The sequence below is a fragment of the Phyllostomus hastatus genome, unplaced genomic scaffold (genome assembly GCF_019186645.2).
Source record: "Phyllostomus hastatus isolate PE091 unplaced genomic scaffold, TTU_PhHast_1.1 phas_contig_37, whole genome shotgun sequence".
NCBI classification, from domain to species: Eukaryota; Metazoa; Chordata; class Mammalia; order Chiroptera; family Phyllostomidae; genus Phyllostomus; species Phyllostomus hastatus.
Window position 1 is genome coordinate 1,330,409 of NW_025333867.1, and position 16,854 is coordinate 1,347,262.

A 16,854-nucleotide genomic window follows, 5' to 3' on the forward strand; every position below is an offset into this window, starting at 1 on the left:
TCCAAGATGATTAAAAACCAGTTTTGAACTTTTTTTGCAGTTTAGACCTACACTTCCTTGACAATGTACTAAATTTGCCAACTTTTGATTAAACAACCCTAAACTGAAATGTACTCAGGGATATAACAATAAATCTTAATTTTAAAGGTAAAAGAACACAAATTTGAGAATAAGATCTGCACCACTCACCTTCCAGATGTGATGTGTAATACTAAATGGTAGCTGCTATGATATACTTACTGACTTGTATTTTGAAATCTTCATAAATATAATGGCAGCTAAATAATGTATGCAGTGGATATACACTGTAAGTTGTTTAACTATTTCCTTATTAAATTTAGGGCTCTTTACAGTTTTTCATTTTCAAAGTAAAGTTACTTGGAAAACATGTCCTCGTATAATGCCTTTTCCTTTTGTTAGAATTCTGAAAATGGAATTACAAAGACAGAATTTGACACACCTATAAAATTGCTCTCTAGAAATATACCACTTTGTGTGTTACCATCTCTGATTTAATTTTTCCTAATTGTTTCATTTTTACTTCTAAGATCAGTTTTTCCTGTTTTTCATTGTATGAATTTATTTTGGTATATGATATTAAGTGTAGACTTAAATAGACTTTTGTATTTAAAAAATTAACTACCTTTCTGGCAAGTGTGGCTCAGTTGGTTGGAGCATTGTCCTGTGACCAAAAAGTTGCAGGTTCAGTTCCTGGTCAGGGCACATACCTAGGTTGTAGGTTCCAATCCCCAGTCTGGGCACGTACAGGCAGCAACAAATTGATGTTACTCTCTCACATGGATATTTATCTCTTTCCCTTCCACTGTCTCTGAATGCATTGAAAAAAATGTCCTCAGGTAAGGAAGGAAGGGAATTAACTACCAAGTTTTCATTACCACTTAATGAATGAATGGTCCATGGTGGCTTGTATTGATTTGTAATGCATGTGTTATCATCGTAGGAGTTATATTTTTAAGCTTAAGTCTAGTTGTAAAGTCTGATATCTTGCCCTGTACTAGAACCATGCCCTTAATGCAGTTAGATACTACGTAACTATTAAGGTATATATCACTCCTTATTCTTTTTTTTTTTTTTTTAATTTAAGCTTGTCTTCCAACCAATTCATAACCACTGAAATTGTGATTAGAAGTGTACTAGAATTAAAATTGAGAAAAATAGCTTCACAATATTTGGTGTCAATGGGATTTTGATGCCATGAATAATAAGGAAAAATACTATGTGGACTTGTTCTATGTCTTCTATGTCAAGTTCTGGCATCAGGGTACAAATGCATTTGATAGATTTCCTTTCCTTGGTGCTAACTTAGACTTCATAGTCAGTGGTTCCCTACCTTGCCAGTCCACAGTGGTTTTCAGAGGTGATTCTTTCATAGCTATACTTTTATCTTGTCGTGGTAATTTTTCTCTCTGTGTTTCTGCTATGTCAGAGATAAGTCTTAAGAATTCCAGAAAGTTGTCAATTTCTTGAACACACTCTAAAGTATTCGCATAGTGTATACAAAATGGATTTTACTCATTTCTGTTAGGTTGACATGGAAGCATTTTTGTATGTGTGTGATTAGGCCAGTCAGTTACTACTTTACACTTTTAATTAATTAAACTTTATATGTAGCCTGTACCGGTTCATTTTTATCCATATATTTACCAATTCTGCTGCTCTTTACTGCTTTGTATATATCCAAGCTTCTGTCTGATAACCATTTTGTCCTTAGAACTTCCTTTAATATTTCTTGTACTGCAGCTTTGCTGGCTACAAATTCTCTCAGCTTTTGTCTGGAAAAGTTTTTACTTCTTTCTTTTTGAAAGATATTAATGCTACATATATACCATATGTCTATGATGACATCTCTTCCTTCATGCACCTTAAAGATGCCCCTCCTTTTTCTTCTATTTTATATGCTTTCAAAGGTATAAATACACAGTTTTTATGTTGTCGTGGCTATTACGTCTTTTTCCTCTCCCTGCTTTGAAGATTGTGTTCCTCACTAGCTTTCAGCAGATTGATTATGATGTGCCATGGTTTGGTTTTCTTTGTGTTTGTCCTGATTGGTATTTGTTAAGCTTCTTGGGTGCATGGGCTTCTGGTTTTCAACAAATATGGAAAACTTGAAGCCATTATTTTCTACAGATGTTTTTATACACAAACACCTTGTGTGTAAAAACCTTTTCTCAGCCTCAAATTACACATATGCTAGACAGCATGATGTTATCCCCCAAAGCTCTTGGGCTTTACTTACTGTAATTGCTCCTTTCACTCTGTTCTTCACTGTGCATAGAGTCCACAGATATGTTTTCAAGTTCTGATCTTTTTTTCCTGTTGTATCCAACCTGTTAAATGTAGCCAGTGAAATATTTATTTCTAATCTTTCATTTCTTCTTGTTTATGTTTTCCTTTAAATCCTTGAACACATTGAGGTTATTTATAATAGTTGTAGAAATGTCCTTTTCTAGTAATTCCTTCATCTCTCATTTTAGGTCTCTTTCTATTAACTGATTTGATCTCGGTTATGATTTTCCTACTTCCTTGCATATCTAGCAAGTTTTGATTGCTAAGTGTTGTGACTTTTACATGTTGGGATGCTGGATTTTATTGTATGCTTTTAAAAGTCTTAGCTTTGTTTTGGCAGCCAATTGTTGCCTGCATATTGATTTGACACTCTGAAGGCTTATTTTTAAGCTTTATTAGTGCCGTTCTCAGGTACACTTTATAATCTAGCTAGTACCTCTTCTGGGGTCTCTACCCAAAGCATCAGGTATTCGTTGAAGTCTTTCCACTCGAGCTGTTTAGGGCTTCCAGGCTTTGTTAACTCTTGAGTTATTCAATTTACCAGTAATTGTTCTCTGCCAGCCAAGCTGTGTGGACTTAACCCTCTGCATGCTCAGATGGTGCTTACCTCTAGTGCATCCCTAGGCAGTTCTGGAACTTTCTATGCATCTCCCTCCTTTTCAATACCCTGTCCCACAAATTACAGCTTGCTGGTCCCCTTAACGTCCAGTGTGTGTTCTCAGTGCAGCATTTGCCCAGCTGTGTCTAGGTTCTCTTCTTGGCACCTGCAGTGTGGAAATAGCCTCCAAGCAGCAAGCCAGTGGGTTGTGGGGCTCTCCTGGTTTGTTCCCCTTCGCTGTGGGAGCATGGTCCTCTACTGCCTGTTGTCTTATGTCTGAAATGGTTGTTTCTTGGATGTTGTTAGTTTTCCAGTTCTCACTGGCAAGTGAGGAGATCCAGATATGTTTCCCCCTTGTGGCTGAACGCAGAAACCACATCATTTTAGAGAGATGCTTTTAAAGCAGTGAATTTTAACAGGTTAACAATACATTTGGGGGGGGGGTGTTTTTTGTTTTTTTTTTTTTGCTCTCAACCATGTTAAAAAGAAAACTCACTTTTTAGCAGAGACCCTGAAATTTGTTTTTATTTTTCATGTAGCTGAGTTTTATGCCAGTAAATCCTAGGAAAGCATTTAGTATACTGTCTCTGAATTCAAATCTTTAAGGAACTATCAGTTCATTGAAACAACTGTTACTTCTGTGTTTTCATTGGAGCTGTTGGTCTGGTGAGCCACACTAAATTCTCACAGTTTAAATTGTGAGGCTATTTTGCCCCATATCTCAATGTTTGCCTTTTAAGTTCAGTCAATAGCAGTTGATTCTGCTCTGTAGTACAGCAGCTGGCTGTCCCCAGATTGGTGTGAGGCAGTCAGTGTGACATGCGGCAGACCGCTTGCTTACCTTCTCACCTCTGAGTTGAGGGAGCTGAACCAAAAGTACTTTATGGTCCCTTTACAGAAGGGACCATATTTAGTAAATACTGCACATTATAAGCACTAGGGATAGATTAGTGAATGAAACAGGCATCCTGCTTTCATGGAGCTGTGTGGAGTATTATAATATATACTATAAATAAAACCAAATGAGAAAAAAATAACTTTGGTGAGGAGCACTACAAAAACACAAACAGGGGCAATGTGAAACAGTAATTGGGTGGAGGGTCACGCATTAGGTAGGTGGTTCAAGAAGGCTTCTCTGAGGGGGTGGCATTTGACCTGCTACCAGATGAGCAAAAGGAATGATCCATGTGACCCTCTAGGGCAAGGACATTCTAGGCAGAGTGAAGAGCAAGTATAAAGGCCGTGAGGTGAGCACCAAGCTGGATGGATTGTGAAAGAATGCTGTGGCTGGATTGTCGTAAGTGAGGGGCCAAAGGGCATAAATGAATGGGGTGGGGGGCCGGGGGGTAGAACCTAGTGTCGTGTTGGCAGTCAGATTCCAAGACACAATACTGCTGTGAACAGTTCTTTACCTAAGTAGGCCACAGTTAGAAGTTACATGGCCCTAGAGGTGGATAGAGGGTGTCCCAGGAGTTATATTGGGGTAGGTGTAGCAAGATCATAGGGTCTGAAATCATCAAGGACCACAATGACACCAGTTTTAACAGAGAAATGAAAGCCAGGTTCAATTCTGGTCAGCATGAGCTGATATGAATCCATTTTTAAATTTGCAGAACCATGGATAGCTCCATAGGCTCAAAGAAAATGTTGGGGTTTTCGACTCATATAAAGGCTACATAGACCTCATAGCCTAGGAATCCTGTTTCCATGGAAGGAATCCACAAGGAAAATTATTTGGAGAGTTAAGGAATGTGCGGCTTTTTGAAATAGGAAAAGAAATTACTTGACACTGGGAAGCAAGAACAGTATAGGGGTGGAAGGGACTGATCCAAAGCCAGTGGGCACTAAAAGACCCAAACAGCTCTAACTTGTTATTAGCCCACTGCATGTGTAGTGTGCAAGAAACCCTTCTTCTCAAGAAAGCCAGATCCTCCAGCCTGTCTCCAGTCATTTCACCTTTTTCATGTCACCCTTCACCCCCACGTTATATGACTTTCCACTTCCATCTGTGCAGGACTCTTCCCGATGTGATCTCTTTTTAGTCAGGGAAGTCATTATTGTCAGCCATCACCTAAATATCAGTGTCCACTCAGCTGCAGTTGTATTTCTCTGTCCCTTCAGATAGCATTTCAACAAATTCTTGATTTGAACATTTATGGGTTTTATTTAACAACTTTTATCTGTCTTTCTGAATTCTGTAGTCTGGCTTTTACCCTTAGCACTCTAGTGAAACAACTCGCCCAAGTTTATTAAATGACCCCTAATCTCCTCCCTTTGTCTCTCCCCCACCCCACTTTCTCCTTTATCTCTCTATGGTATATGCCACATCCCATTGCCATGGCATTTTCTTCTTTGTGGAAGCCTACTGTTGCCTTCCTGCTTCTCTGTTGCCTCCTGACCTTGCATATGGCTCTCCCCAGAAGGCCCATTCCTCGCTCTTCCCTTTGATGTTCCTACTCACAATTCAACCATCATTTCTGGGTACCAATTCCCAAGTACTTATCTCCAACCCCTTGTCTCCTTGGCTGGCACCTATGCTCTGGTACATAATCATCCACAATCCATTTCTTTGTACTCAAGACGTTGTCTGGTCATGGCAGCTGTAGCTCCAAATTAGAATGGGTTGAAGAATGGCGGATAAAGGGGAGAGTGGAGGCGGCAAGTATACTTGTAGACCAGGTCAGGCTGTGATGGACATGAAAACAGAATAGTACTGAGAACGCAAGCAGATTAGAGGTGGGTATCTGAGAGTAGAAGAGGTTGGAGAACATTTACGAATTCACATCAAATGAATATTTTTCTCGGAGTCCACTATACATAAAGACACTCAAAGGAACCTGGAAACTAGACAAGGGACTAATTGGAAGGTAGAGGACCCTGGGCAGATGGCACCCTGGGGGAAGGAGAGGGGTGATGCAGGCCTTTCACCATGTATCTTTATATATTTTTAGATTCTTGAACTGTGTGCATGTATTAGAATGTCTTCCAGTTTTTCAAAAAATTAAAAGCATAAGGTGTTTCTGCTAATTGAATCCAAGTCAGATTGTCTTATCTAGGAGATTATTGGACATCTCTTAAATGTCCGTTTTAAGTCTTCTCTGGTGGCCTTGGCTTGTTTTCTTTCACTTTCGAGGAAGTGTTTCCAACTCATATTTTATTATGTTCTTCCCCTCAGAGATCTTCTGCATCACTAATTTTATTAATTAGCCTGGTCCCGTTTTCATACATTTCTTTTCCCTTTTTTCCTCAACTCAAAGGCCCTCTGTACTCATTACCTGGTTAGATAATATGTAGACAATTCATATGAAATAGGAGGATAATTATTTATGTAATACTTAAGTTCTTACCCTGACATTTCTTGATAACCCTAGGAAACACTAAATAAAACTCTTAACTTTATCATAATAAATATTAAATTCAGGACGCTTATATTTTTTAAACGGATAGAAAAACAGCAATCAGATTTGATATTGAGGAGCTGACATAGGTGGGGAACATTAGCAAAACTTTTTTTTTTCCAGTAAAGAGCAGTCTTTAGCTATTTAAAGGGTGTTTGAAAATCTAGAACTAGGATCCGTGGACAGACATCATGAGTAGTCACATCCCAGGACATCAGAAGGAACTGCTGGGTATCTTGTGTGCCTCACCTGGAGGCAATGGTCTGCAGTGGTGGCCATGGCACCACATGGTAGGGCCCCTCAGAAGTGAATGGTTGCCTCATGTGTCTGCACAAATCAATCTTGCATTCAGAAAAGAAAATACCAGGCAGCCTCAGCTCTAATAAGAAGGTGTTTTCTTGAATCCGTTTTCTTTTTTCTTTCACCCTCTCAAGTCTGGAATAGGTACTCTTAATGAGACCCATTCTCTTTTAATTCCATTCCTCAAAAGTCTCAAATTTTGTAGCTTCTTTTCAGCAAGTAACTTTTCATCTGTATTTTTTAGGCAAAATACAAGAGGGTGATTTCCTTGTCAGACTTTGATGTCAAACAAATGCCTTTTTTAAAAGAAGACTTACCAAGGGTTCTGATTTTTAACATTCTTACATGAAAACATTAAATTCTGAGTTTGTGAGGAACATTTTTACCTAATTCAGAGACAACACTAGGGAGCAAAAGTAGTAGCAAGACATCAGAGACCACTGTGATTTCAAACTCTTGGCAGGTACATCTCCATTTATGGATGCATTAACAGCCAATGGAACAACCAACATACAGACATCTGTTACAGGAGGGGCAGCCGGGAAAAGGAAATTTCTTGACGACCGAAGAGACCAGCCTTTTGACAAGCGGTTGCGTTTCAGTGTGAGGCAAACAGAAAGTGCCTACAGATACAGAGATATTGTCGTCAGAAAGCAGGATGGCTTCACCCACATCTTGTTATCAACAAAATCATCAGAGAATAACTCACTAAATCCAGAGGTGAGAAATGTTCCTTGGGCTGATTTGTGCATCTGCATCCTGTTTCTCAAAGGCCTGCTCTGCCAGATTGGCGCTTTTTGTGCTTTTCCTAACTCTCTTTCTGGGCTGTCTCACAGTAACTACCAAGAGGTAGGAAGCAAAGGTGAAGTGTGGCAGTCTTGGTCCTTTTAACACGTATGACTGCAGTGAAGTTGGGGCAGTATGCATGTGTCCAGTGTCCATCTTCATTCCTCAAGGGTGTGGGCTGTGACAGGAACCAGGGTTCCGCATGGAGGAGACGGTAATTGTGCCTCCAGGTTGCAAGCTCTTAACCTGAGGGTGTGCGGGGCCTCCAGGAGATTCCAGCCTCCCTGAAATTATATGTAAAATGTGTGTGTGCACATGCTTTTCTTTAGCTCTCCTCAGATTTTCCAAGTGTTCTTTGTTTGGACAAGATTAAAATACCATAGGTCTCAGTCCCTTCAGAATATTTTACCATCATTCCCAGTCAGTCTTCAGCATGGTAGTGGAAATTAAAGCTACAGTGATTTTGTTGCTAATAGTACCTGCTAAAGTTCACTTTCAAGGATCAAAGGAAACTAGTACTTGTAAAGGTTCAAAAACTAATTGACACATCTTAAATCAGAAGTATTTGAACCTGCACTGTACCTTACTTAAAATTTTAAGTTCTAGTAATTTTTCTCCATTTCCTGAGCAGACAGGTCAACTTTTTTCCCTAAACAAGAAAACCAGACTACATCAAGTTTGAATTTCTAGCCAGGGTCACATGACAAATGTGTTTTAGGCTGGCTCCCATTCCATTTTTAGACTGCAGAGCCTCTTCATGAGTTAATACTTCAGAGTAACTGCCCATCCTGAATGCTTCTGTTTTCATGTATTTGCACCTAATGCACTTATGCACCAAACTATTGGGATTTCTGTCTCACATATGGTGATTGGTATTGAACAACAAAAAAGTGCAGGGAACTGAACTAGTTTCTTTCAACTGATTGAATGTGCCACCTGCTGTCCAAAGTGTAGAAATATCTAGTGAATATACAGGGGTGGGCAAAAGCAGGTTTACAGTTTTAATCCAAATATGTAATACAGTTATTAACAGTAATACAAGAATAAACTTTTCCATACTCACAACTATAAACTGATTTTTGCCAACCCTTGTAAGGTGTAACTCGCCTTATCCACTGAGAGCCACAATGATTAGAATATTAAGGTAATAGATCCACACATCTTTCTAATTATACTCTATTCATAATTATATAGTCATATTCTCAGCCTTCCATTCCTAATCTCTGGTTACAGAAATAAGAAATTTGTGAATTTTAAATTATGGTAGATACACAGGGAACAATATTAGACTATAAATGCACTTTCTGTAGAATCCAGGTTATTCCATAACGAAATGCTTTTAGAATTCTGTATCAAAAATACTCTTTGCCACTTTAACTTTTGGTGACTTTCAGGTAATGAAAGAAGTCCAAAGCGCCCTGAGCACAGCTGCTGCTGACGACAGCAAGCTTGTGCTGCTCAGCGCCGTGGGCAGTGTCTTCTGCTGTGGTCTCGACTTTATTTATTTTATACGGCGTTTAACAGATGACAGAAAAAGAGAAAGCACTAAAATGGCAGAAGCTATCAGGTATGCATAAATGGTATTTTTAAAACTTGCTTAGAGTGTTTTGCTTTTAGTGTACCAATGGCTGGTGGAATAGGCCTACATAAGCCTTGTGAATGAAATGTTTTTCCACTGAGAAACACAAGCAGTAAAATTAATTAAATCATCTGTCTTTTCTGTGGGCCTTGCATAAATAACAACTTGCCTTGAGCAAATAACTGATTTCAAGGCTGGCTCAAACCCAGTGAAGTGCTCAGGGGAAGTTTAACGATTAGACTATACAATAGCATATAACCACATTATTTGTGGAATGAGTGTGTTCTGTCTTCACCCTTTAAATAAAGATGTATTCTCTTTCACATAATAATGTAACCATTTGCTTGACTCTGAAATCAATTGACTAGGCTTATGATGAACCAGTTTCATAACATTACATGAAAAATTTTTTGTTTTTAGTACAAGCAGTATACATTCTTGTTCAAATTTATCCTGAGTTTCAACTACATACAAAACTATATAACAGAGTAAAAAGTAAAAGTTCCCTGTCTCACCTCCTTACCCACAGTTCATTTTTATGTCTTCCCAAATCTTTTTTTCTAAACATTTTCAAATATGTATTAATACATGTACAAATAATAAAGATTTATTTTTAGTTCTGTTAAATGGGATTATACGGTATTGTCTTGCAACTTGTTTTTTTTTTGTTTTTTGTTTTTTTCATTTAACAATATAACTTCAGATATTTTCGTTTTGAGATTTTTCCACTGTGATATCTGAACAGCTGAAAAAAGTTTTCCTAGAACTACATAATTCTGTTTTAAGCATGTCTAGGTATATATTTTGTTTATATCCCTCACTTCTCATACTAATCACTATATGTATAGTTTAAAATACCTAATTTTTCAGAGATGGATTTTATCAAATGAAGCCCAGTCATCAACCAGAAGACCCTCGTACTTCCCTACACACCTCTCTGAAATGATATATCCCTAAGGACCTCTGTAATTTATAGGAAGATGAAAACTTACAGAATCACAGATTTGCAAAATGGCAATAAAGTTGGGTGGATCATCTCCAAAATCCCTAGGTTGTGTGGGAGAGTTAAAGTTGAGTCTCTTTTGATAATTATTGGGCCCCACATAGCTGAGTTCCTAAGCAGTGACCTTGCGGGCACAGCTTTATGGTCCCCTAAAACATTTAAAGATGCACGTCAGAATCAGTGGAGGTACTTTTTCCCCTGTTGGTCAGCCTGGAGCAGGTTGGGGCATCTCTCTCTTATAGATCACCAGACCTTGGGCATTGCTTTGAGCTTTTGTAACATTCTTAATGATTTCCAAATTTAATTGTCTTTTCATACTATACATACATGCATACACGGCATTATCTGTTCCTTAATTTTTTTTAATGTTACCATTTTTTAGACTATCATATAGTAGTTGTTTATCAAAACTACTTTGAAGTTTTATAATTTCATTTCAAGTATCTTTTCTAGTCTCCTAAATAATTAAGTCCATTCCATCCTTTCAGGGTGAACTACATATATCTAATTTTTCTGGTACAAAACATGCCTCATATTATGATTGTATGTTTTCTGTAAGAGCACACTGACTTTACACATAATACTATGATTTGGGGAGACCTGCTATGATAAGAAAACAGAATTTGCCAGCCAGTGCCTTCTCAATCCTGGCTCAGTTCACCCTGTAGGCATTTCCTGACGCACTTTAAATTTTGAGTGTGCCTCAACCCTAGTCCTGGCCCATTTCTCCAGGGTTGAATTGCCCTTGACAGTGACTGAGGCTTGAATTGCTGAGATTAGGAAAAGGAGAGGAAAGATAACCTCAAGAGTGATCTCATTTGTTGAACTAGGTAACTTGAAATGTTTATTTTCATCAGCTACCCATTCCCATATTTTCTTCTAACCCTCCCACTCCTGTGCCACTCTTCCTTACTGCCCACAGAAACTGAATTCATGTTCTCGGGAAAAGCCAAATCCCACTTTAGGGAAACCTGGTTCTTCTTTAAATGAATATATTTTTGTCGATGTGGCTTTTTCTTAATGTACTTTGGCAGAATCCTAAAAAGAATTAGTTACACCAGGTTCACTTAACTTTTACTTATTTGCATTTAAATTGTTTTATATGTATAAGATTGACTTATACACATGAAGCTGTTATTGCTTTGTATGTGTTTTGTTTTTGTGGTATCTTATCTTGATTTCTTAGAACTTCAGGGCAAAGAATTGTAGCAAGTTTCCAAAAGAAAAGTAGGAATAAGATTAGATTTAAACATTACCTATGTCAGGAATCTATTGCCGCTAATGCTGTCACTGAAATTGTTGGTGATAACCAGTTTGCAAATAAGTTATAATAAAAATATTTAACACATTAGTGATAAAAGTCTTCAAGAACTGAAAGACAAGGTGCCTTTTCTCCCCAGAAGGGAGGCATCTTCTGCCAATACAAAGTGAGATGATGACAGACTGGGGGAGAGAACAAGGCCAGTGAGTAAACATGTCCCTAGAACCTGATTTCTCCATTTAGTCCTACTTTATATAATATATTCAAAATGAGGGAGAGCTCAGGTGAGACACAGTAGTGAACTATTACAACATCAGATTCTAGTTGTCTCATTTCCCCCAAACAAGTCTTAGAGTATCGTTTTTATGTGATTTTCTAACTTTTTGGTGATGTCTGTAAAGTCATAAATGTTCTTCAGAAGAATGGATAGAATTTTGATTTTGTTTTATTATGTCTTTTAAAACTCACTTGTGGCAAATAAAGTCTTTCTTTTCTGCCATACCTGGTACAGCCTTTAACTCAGTTTGCAGATAAGTCAAAGGTAGCTGAATTTAAATTCAGTATGTTGCATTGAGCACATTTAAATGTTCATGAGTCTCAATTTTAAGTTTTAAAATAACTTGTAAAAGAAAAGAGAACAGGTTCTCTGAATGCTGGCCTTCTGAGAGCTTCATCCCCAGGCCTGAAGACAGCTCCCACCTCCCTACCTCTGGTAGTGGGGTGGCTTCATAGAGCACACCTGACTAAGCTTTTGTGACTCTGGGAAGTTTATACCAAACAGAAAACCATTTTTATAAAGTTTTGTTTTGTTTGTGTGTTCTTAAACAAAACCAGTTTTCTCTGGACCATGCTCATTTCTGGCATGTCAGAGCTCACACTCCAGAATGGTCAGGCTGTGTTCTCTGGAAAGGGCAAATGGCCTTCACTCCAGAGGGCGCTGGCTAATGTATACCCTTCTCAGAAACAGTGGTGCTTTCGGATTAAGTTATCATTCCCAGAAAAATTAAAATAGAATCATTTGGGTTAGGGGGAGAGAAAACACAGCTCCAAGAATATTTCTCCAGCTTTTAAAAATACAAGCTTTGATTTTGTGATATCTATTTTAGAAGCAAACTTTTTTCTTTTACCCAAACATGTAAAATGAGAGAAAACACTGCTATGTGGCATAATTAATTCCTTTTACCATTTCTCTATCAAATTTATTACACTATTTTTATTTCTTTTTTTCCATGTTAATCAACCATCCCATTCGTGGTTTCCAGATGTTTTATATGAGGCAAATGAAAGTGGACATTCTTTGAAAATGAATGTACCTTATATTGTGGAAATTAATTCAGCAGTTTTCTTGTCAAAGTCATCAGTAACTAAGTAGAGAAAATATATTTCCGTCATGTATACTGACCCAAAATCCTCAAAAGGTGGTGAAACTGATGTATTTCTGTAGGTTGTCTACAATTATTCCAAGCCCCTATTTAAAAGGTTGTATGCCTCTCTTTGTATCATTAAAAGCCATTGTGATCTTTATACCAGTACCTCAGGCTCTCTCATTTATAAAGTCTTAGTGCAACTCATTCATTCACATGAGTTTATTTTCACTAAATGTAAAGCTCCAGCAAACCTTGGTGGACCTCAAGGGCCAGGCTGAGGTCTATGGCTATGGGCTCCTTTGAGAACAGTTCCTGGAGCTAGATTTGCAAACTGCCATATTTTGTAGTCCTTCCTTTCCCCTGTTACACACCACTACCACCCCAACTGCCCTCCTCCAAAAAAGCAAATGTGACCGTTATGTCTGGGGGCAGGGGGTGGGAGGGTGGCATTAAGATGCCAAATCACAGTTTTCAAAGGTAATCTGAAGATTGCTCTAGCTTTTAAATTTCTGGATGGTAGAGAGCACCCAGATTGTTATTTTTGATTTTTGGTACCAAAGATAGAATTTAGAATTCTGTAATTCTAATCTAGAATTGAGGCTGCCTCAAAGGAATTATTTGGTATTTATTTTGGTGTGTATTTTTCCTTTTCTTCATCATGTTAAAGCATAACTGAAGCAACCTCTGAGCATAAAATGGGATTCTAGTGGGGAATAGAAGATGCACATTCCCAGTATGAGGTGGCACCAATCTAGCCTAAATTAAAAAGCACCCGGAATCCTAAAACAAATCTAAAAACAGTCTTGGCTCGGTTTTATAGAAATCCACATACTCTGTGAAGGCCACCCTACCCTCAGTCTTGCTCTCCTTTGAAACCCTGCTGTAATTGTATTCTGCAGCACTCAGTGGAATACAAAATGGTGTCTGTGATTTCTGCTCTTATTTGAATCTTGTATTTTAAACCAGCCTGTAAGCTTCTTGTCTTTGCATCCCCCAGCGCATTCATTCTAGTTCTGTATAAATTCAGGAAATATCTGTTTCTAAATAACCCGTGAGCTGTCTAAAATCACATATCAAGTTCAGATCCCAACCCTGTGGTTCCTGTCCCCAATCCTCTAGTCTTTGTTCAAAACTGAGCCATGTTAATAGTATGCCCTGTGCCAGGTTTTCTCTGGAAGAGCTTCTAGATTGGTCTTCTGAAACTCCTGGTGTTTGTTGGGCTTCTTATGTCTTTAAGGAAGGAAGGCTGAGAAAACAGACATATTGGTCATAGAGCCCTGCTGCAGATACAAGAGCAGCCTCTGGCTGTATGTATATTATTTGTGGTCTTCACATAAGTCCTATGGCAACAGCCACTTCTGATGTGGCAGCCAGTGTGTCGTTAAGCCTTTATAACACATAGGGAAGGCCTTCAACGAATCTCAACTCAAAATTATTTCCACGGAGTTTTCATCTTGGTAAATAGAATTCTGTAACAGTGGATTTTTTTTGTTGCTCAACTACATAATATTTTAAGTAATTCCCCATTTATCTTTCATTTTAGAAACTTCGTGAATACTTTCATTCAGTTTAAGAAGCCTATTATTGTAGCAGTAAATGGCCCAGCCATTGGACTAGGAGCATCCATATTGCCTCTTTGTGATGTGGTTTGGGCCAATGAAAAGGCTTGGTTTCAAACACCCTATACTACCTTCGGACAGAGTCCAGATGGCTGTTCCACCGTTATGTTTCCCAAGATTATGGGAGGAGCATCTGTGAGTACCTCTTTTTTAAAAAATAATTGTAGAAACTTCCTGAAGAAATCTTTGGTTATTGGTTTTCTGAATATATACAGTGTGTCATTCTGTGGGGACTTTTCATCAAACACACTTGTAATTCAGTTCTTGTTCATTAACTTACACTCTTAATTTATGAAATCACACAAGATTTTCATATTAATTCATAGAACATTTATTGGCACTGTTTTACATCATTTCCTAGAGAAGGACCTTATTCAGTGAGGAATCTAGATCTTCTCATAATTAACACTGATATCCACTGTTAGTGAATACCCATACGACAGAGTTTGCACTTGAAAAGTGTTTTGTTCCCTAAAAGCTACTCTTTTAAGTGAAAGGAAGAGTCACGAGTCTCACTTTAGATCAGAAGATAAAAATTAAGCAAGGCATGCTGAAACCCCAGATCTCTTCCACCAGTTGGCCAAGTTGTGAATGCAAATGAAAAGTTCTAGAAGGAAATTAACGGGGCCACTTCAGTGAACATATGAATGACAAAAAGTCAAAATAGACTTATTACTAATGTGTAGGAAGTTTAGTGGGTTCTGGATAAAAGATCAAACCAGCCATAACATTCCTTTAAGCTGAAGCCCAATCCAGAGTAAAGCCCTAACACTCTTCAGTTTCATGAAGGCTGAGAGAGGAGAGGAAGCTCCAGAAGAAAAGTTTCAAGGTAGCAGAGGGGTTGGTTCATGAAGTTTATCTCCACAATATAAAAGTACAAGGCAAAGCAACAAGTGCTGATTCAGAAGCTGTAGGAAGTTATCCGGAAGATCTAGCTAAGAAGGCTAATGAAGGCAACTACACCGAGCAACAGATTTTCATTGTAGATGAAACAGCCTTATATTGGAGGAAGATGCCATCTAAGGCTTTCATAACTGCAGGAGCAGTCAGTGTCTGGCTTCAAAGTACAGGCTGACTCTCTTGTTAAGGGCTAAGGCAGCTGTTAACTGACTTTCAGTTAAAGCCAGTGTTCATTTATCACTCCAAAAAATCCTTGGGACCTTAGTAATTACACTATATTTGCTCAACTTGTACCCTTTAAATGGAACAATAAAGCCTAGAAAATAGCACTTTTTACAACATGGTTTACTGAATATGTCAAGCCCACTGTGGAGACCTACTGCTTAAAAAAAAATTTTTTTTCTTGCAAAACAACTCTGCTTATTGACAATGTACTTAGTCAACCAAAAGCTCTGATGGAGATGTACAACAAAATTAATGTTGTTTCATGCCTACTAATATCATTCTACAGCCCATGGACTAAGGTGTAATTTTGGTTTTCGGGTCTTATTATTTAAGAAATACATTTTGTAAGGCTATATAGCAACCATACAAAGAAAACTGAAACCTTCTGGAAAAGATTCACCATTCTAAATGCCATTAAAAACATTAATGATTCAGGGGAAGAGGTCAAAATAATAGTATTAACAGGGATTTGCAAGAAGTTGACTTGATGACTTTGGGGGGGTTCAAGACTTCAGTGGAGGAAATAACTGCAGATGTGCAAATAACAAGAGAACTAGAAGTGAAGTCTGAAGACATGTCTGAACTGCTGCAGTCTCCTGACAAAACTTGAACGGATAAGGAGTTGCTCTTATGGATGAGCAAAGAAAGTGGTTTCTTGAGATGAAGTATACTTCTGCTGACAATGCTGTAAAGATTGTTGAAATGACAACAAAGAATTTGGAATGTCACATGAACATAGTGTTGGTAAAGCAGCAACAGAGTTTGAGATTTTCTCCAATTTTGAAAGAAGTTCAACAGTGGGTAAAATGCTGTTAAATAGCATTGCATGCTACAGAGAAATTGATTCATTCATGAACAAAACAGTCAGTCTTCTGTGGCAGACATTATTCTTGTCTTAAGAAATTGCCACAGTCTTCAGCAACCACCACTCTGACCAGTCAGCACCCATCAACATTTAGACAAAATCTTCCATCAGCAAAACGTTAATGGCTTGCTGAAGGCTCAGAGATGATGGTTAGCTGTTTTGTTTTTTGGTTTTCAATAAAGTGTTTTTAAATTTAGGTATGTGCATTGTTTTGGGTTTTTCAGACATAGGCTATTGCACATTATTTCACTTATTTTAGACATATGCTATTGCACACTTAATAGACTACAGTATAATATAAACATAATTTTTATATGCATTGGGATACCAAAAACTTTGTGTGAATCTCCTTATTGAGATGTTTGCTTTATTGTGATGATCTGGAACCAAATCTCCAATATTTCAGAGGTATTTCTGTAATGTCACCAGAAGCAGATACTAAGGTACAGTTTGGCATGTAGGAAAACTGTTAGGTAGCCAACAGCTGTTGAAGGGACAGGGGAGAAGTCAAACTGTGAGGCTGGCCTGACAAAGCTCCAGCCACCCCATTGGGGCTCCAGAGTATAGGTGGTATCAGTAGTTGTCCCACAGTGGACCAGAATGGCTGATGGATCTATGTCCATCATCACTGAATGTGGGCTGTTGG

At 38.1% G+C, this 16,854-nt stretch overlaps 1 protein-coding gene across 2 annotated transcripts in view; it reads left to right on the forward strand.

Moving 5' to 3' along the window:
* Window positions 1-16,854, forward strand: part of CDYL (chromodomain Y like) — a 144,124-nt gene that overhangs the window by 116,922 nt on the left and 10,348 nt on the right. Inside the window, exons 3-5 of one of the 2 annotated variants that reach the window (XM_045841758.1) lie at window positions 7,067-7,323; window positions 8,784-8,956; window positions 14,143-14,353. In XM_045841758.1, coding sequence (XP_045697714.1) covers window positions 7,067-7,323; window positions 8,784-8,956; window positions 14,143-14,353 — 641 coding nt within the window. The remainder of the gene's footprint in view (window positions 1-7,066; window positions 7,324-8,783; window positions 8,957-14,142; window positions 14,354-16,854) is intronic. The other variant, XM_045841759.1, reaches the window with a different exon arrangement.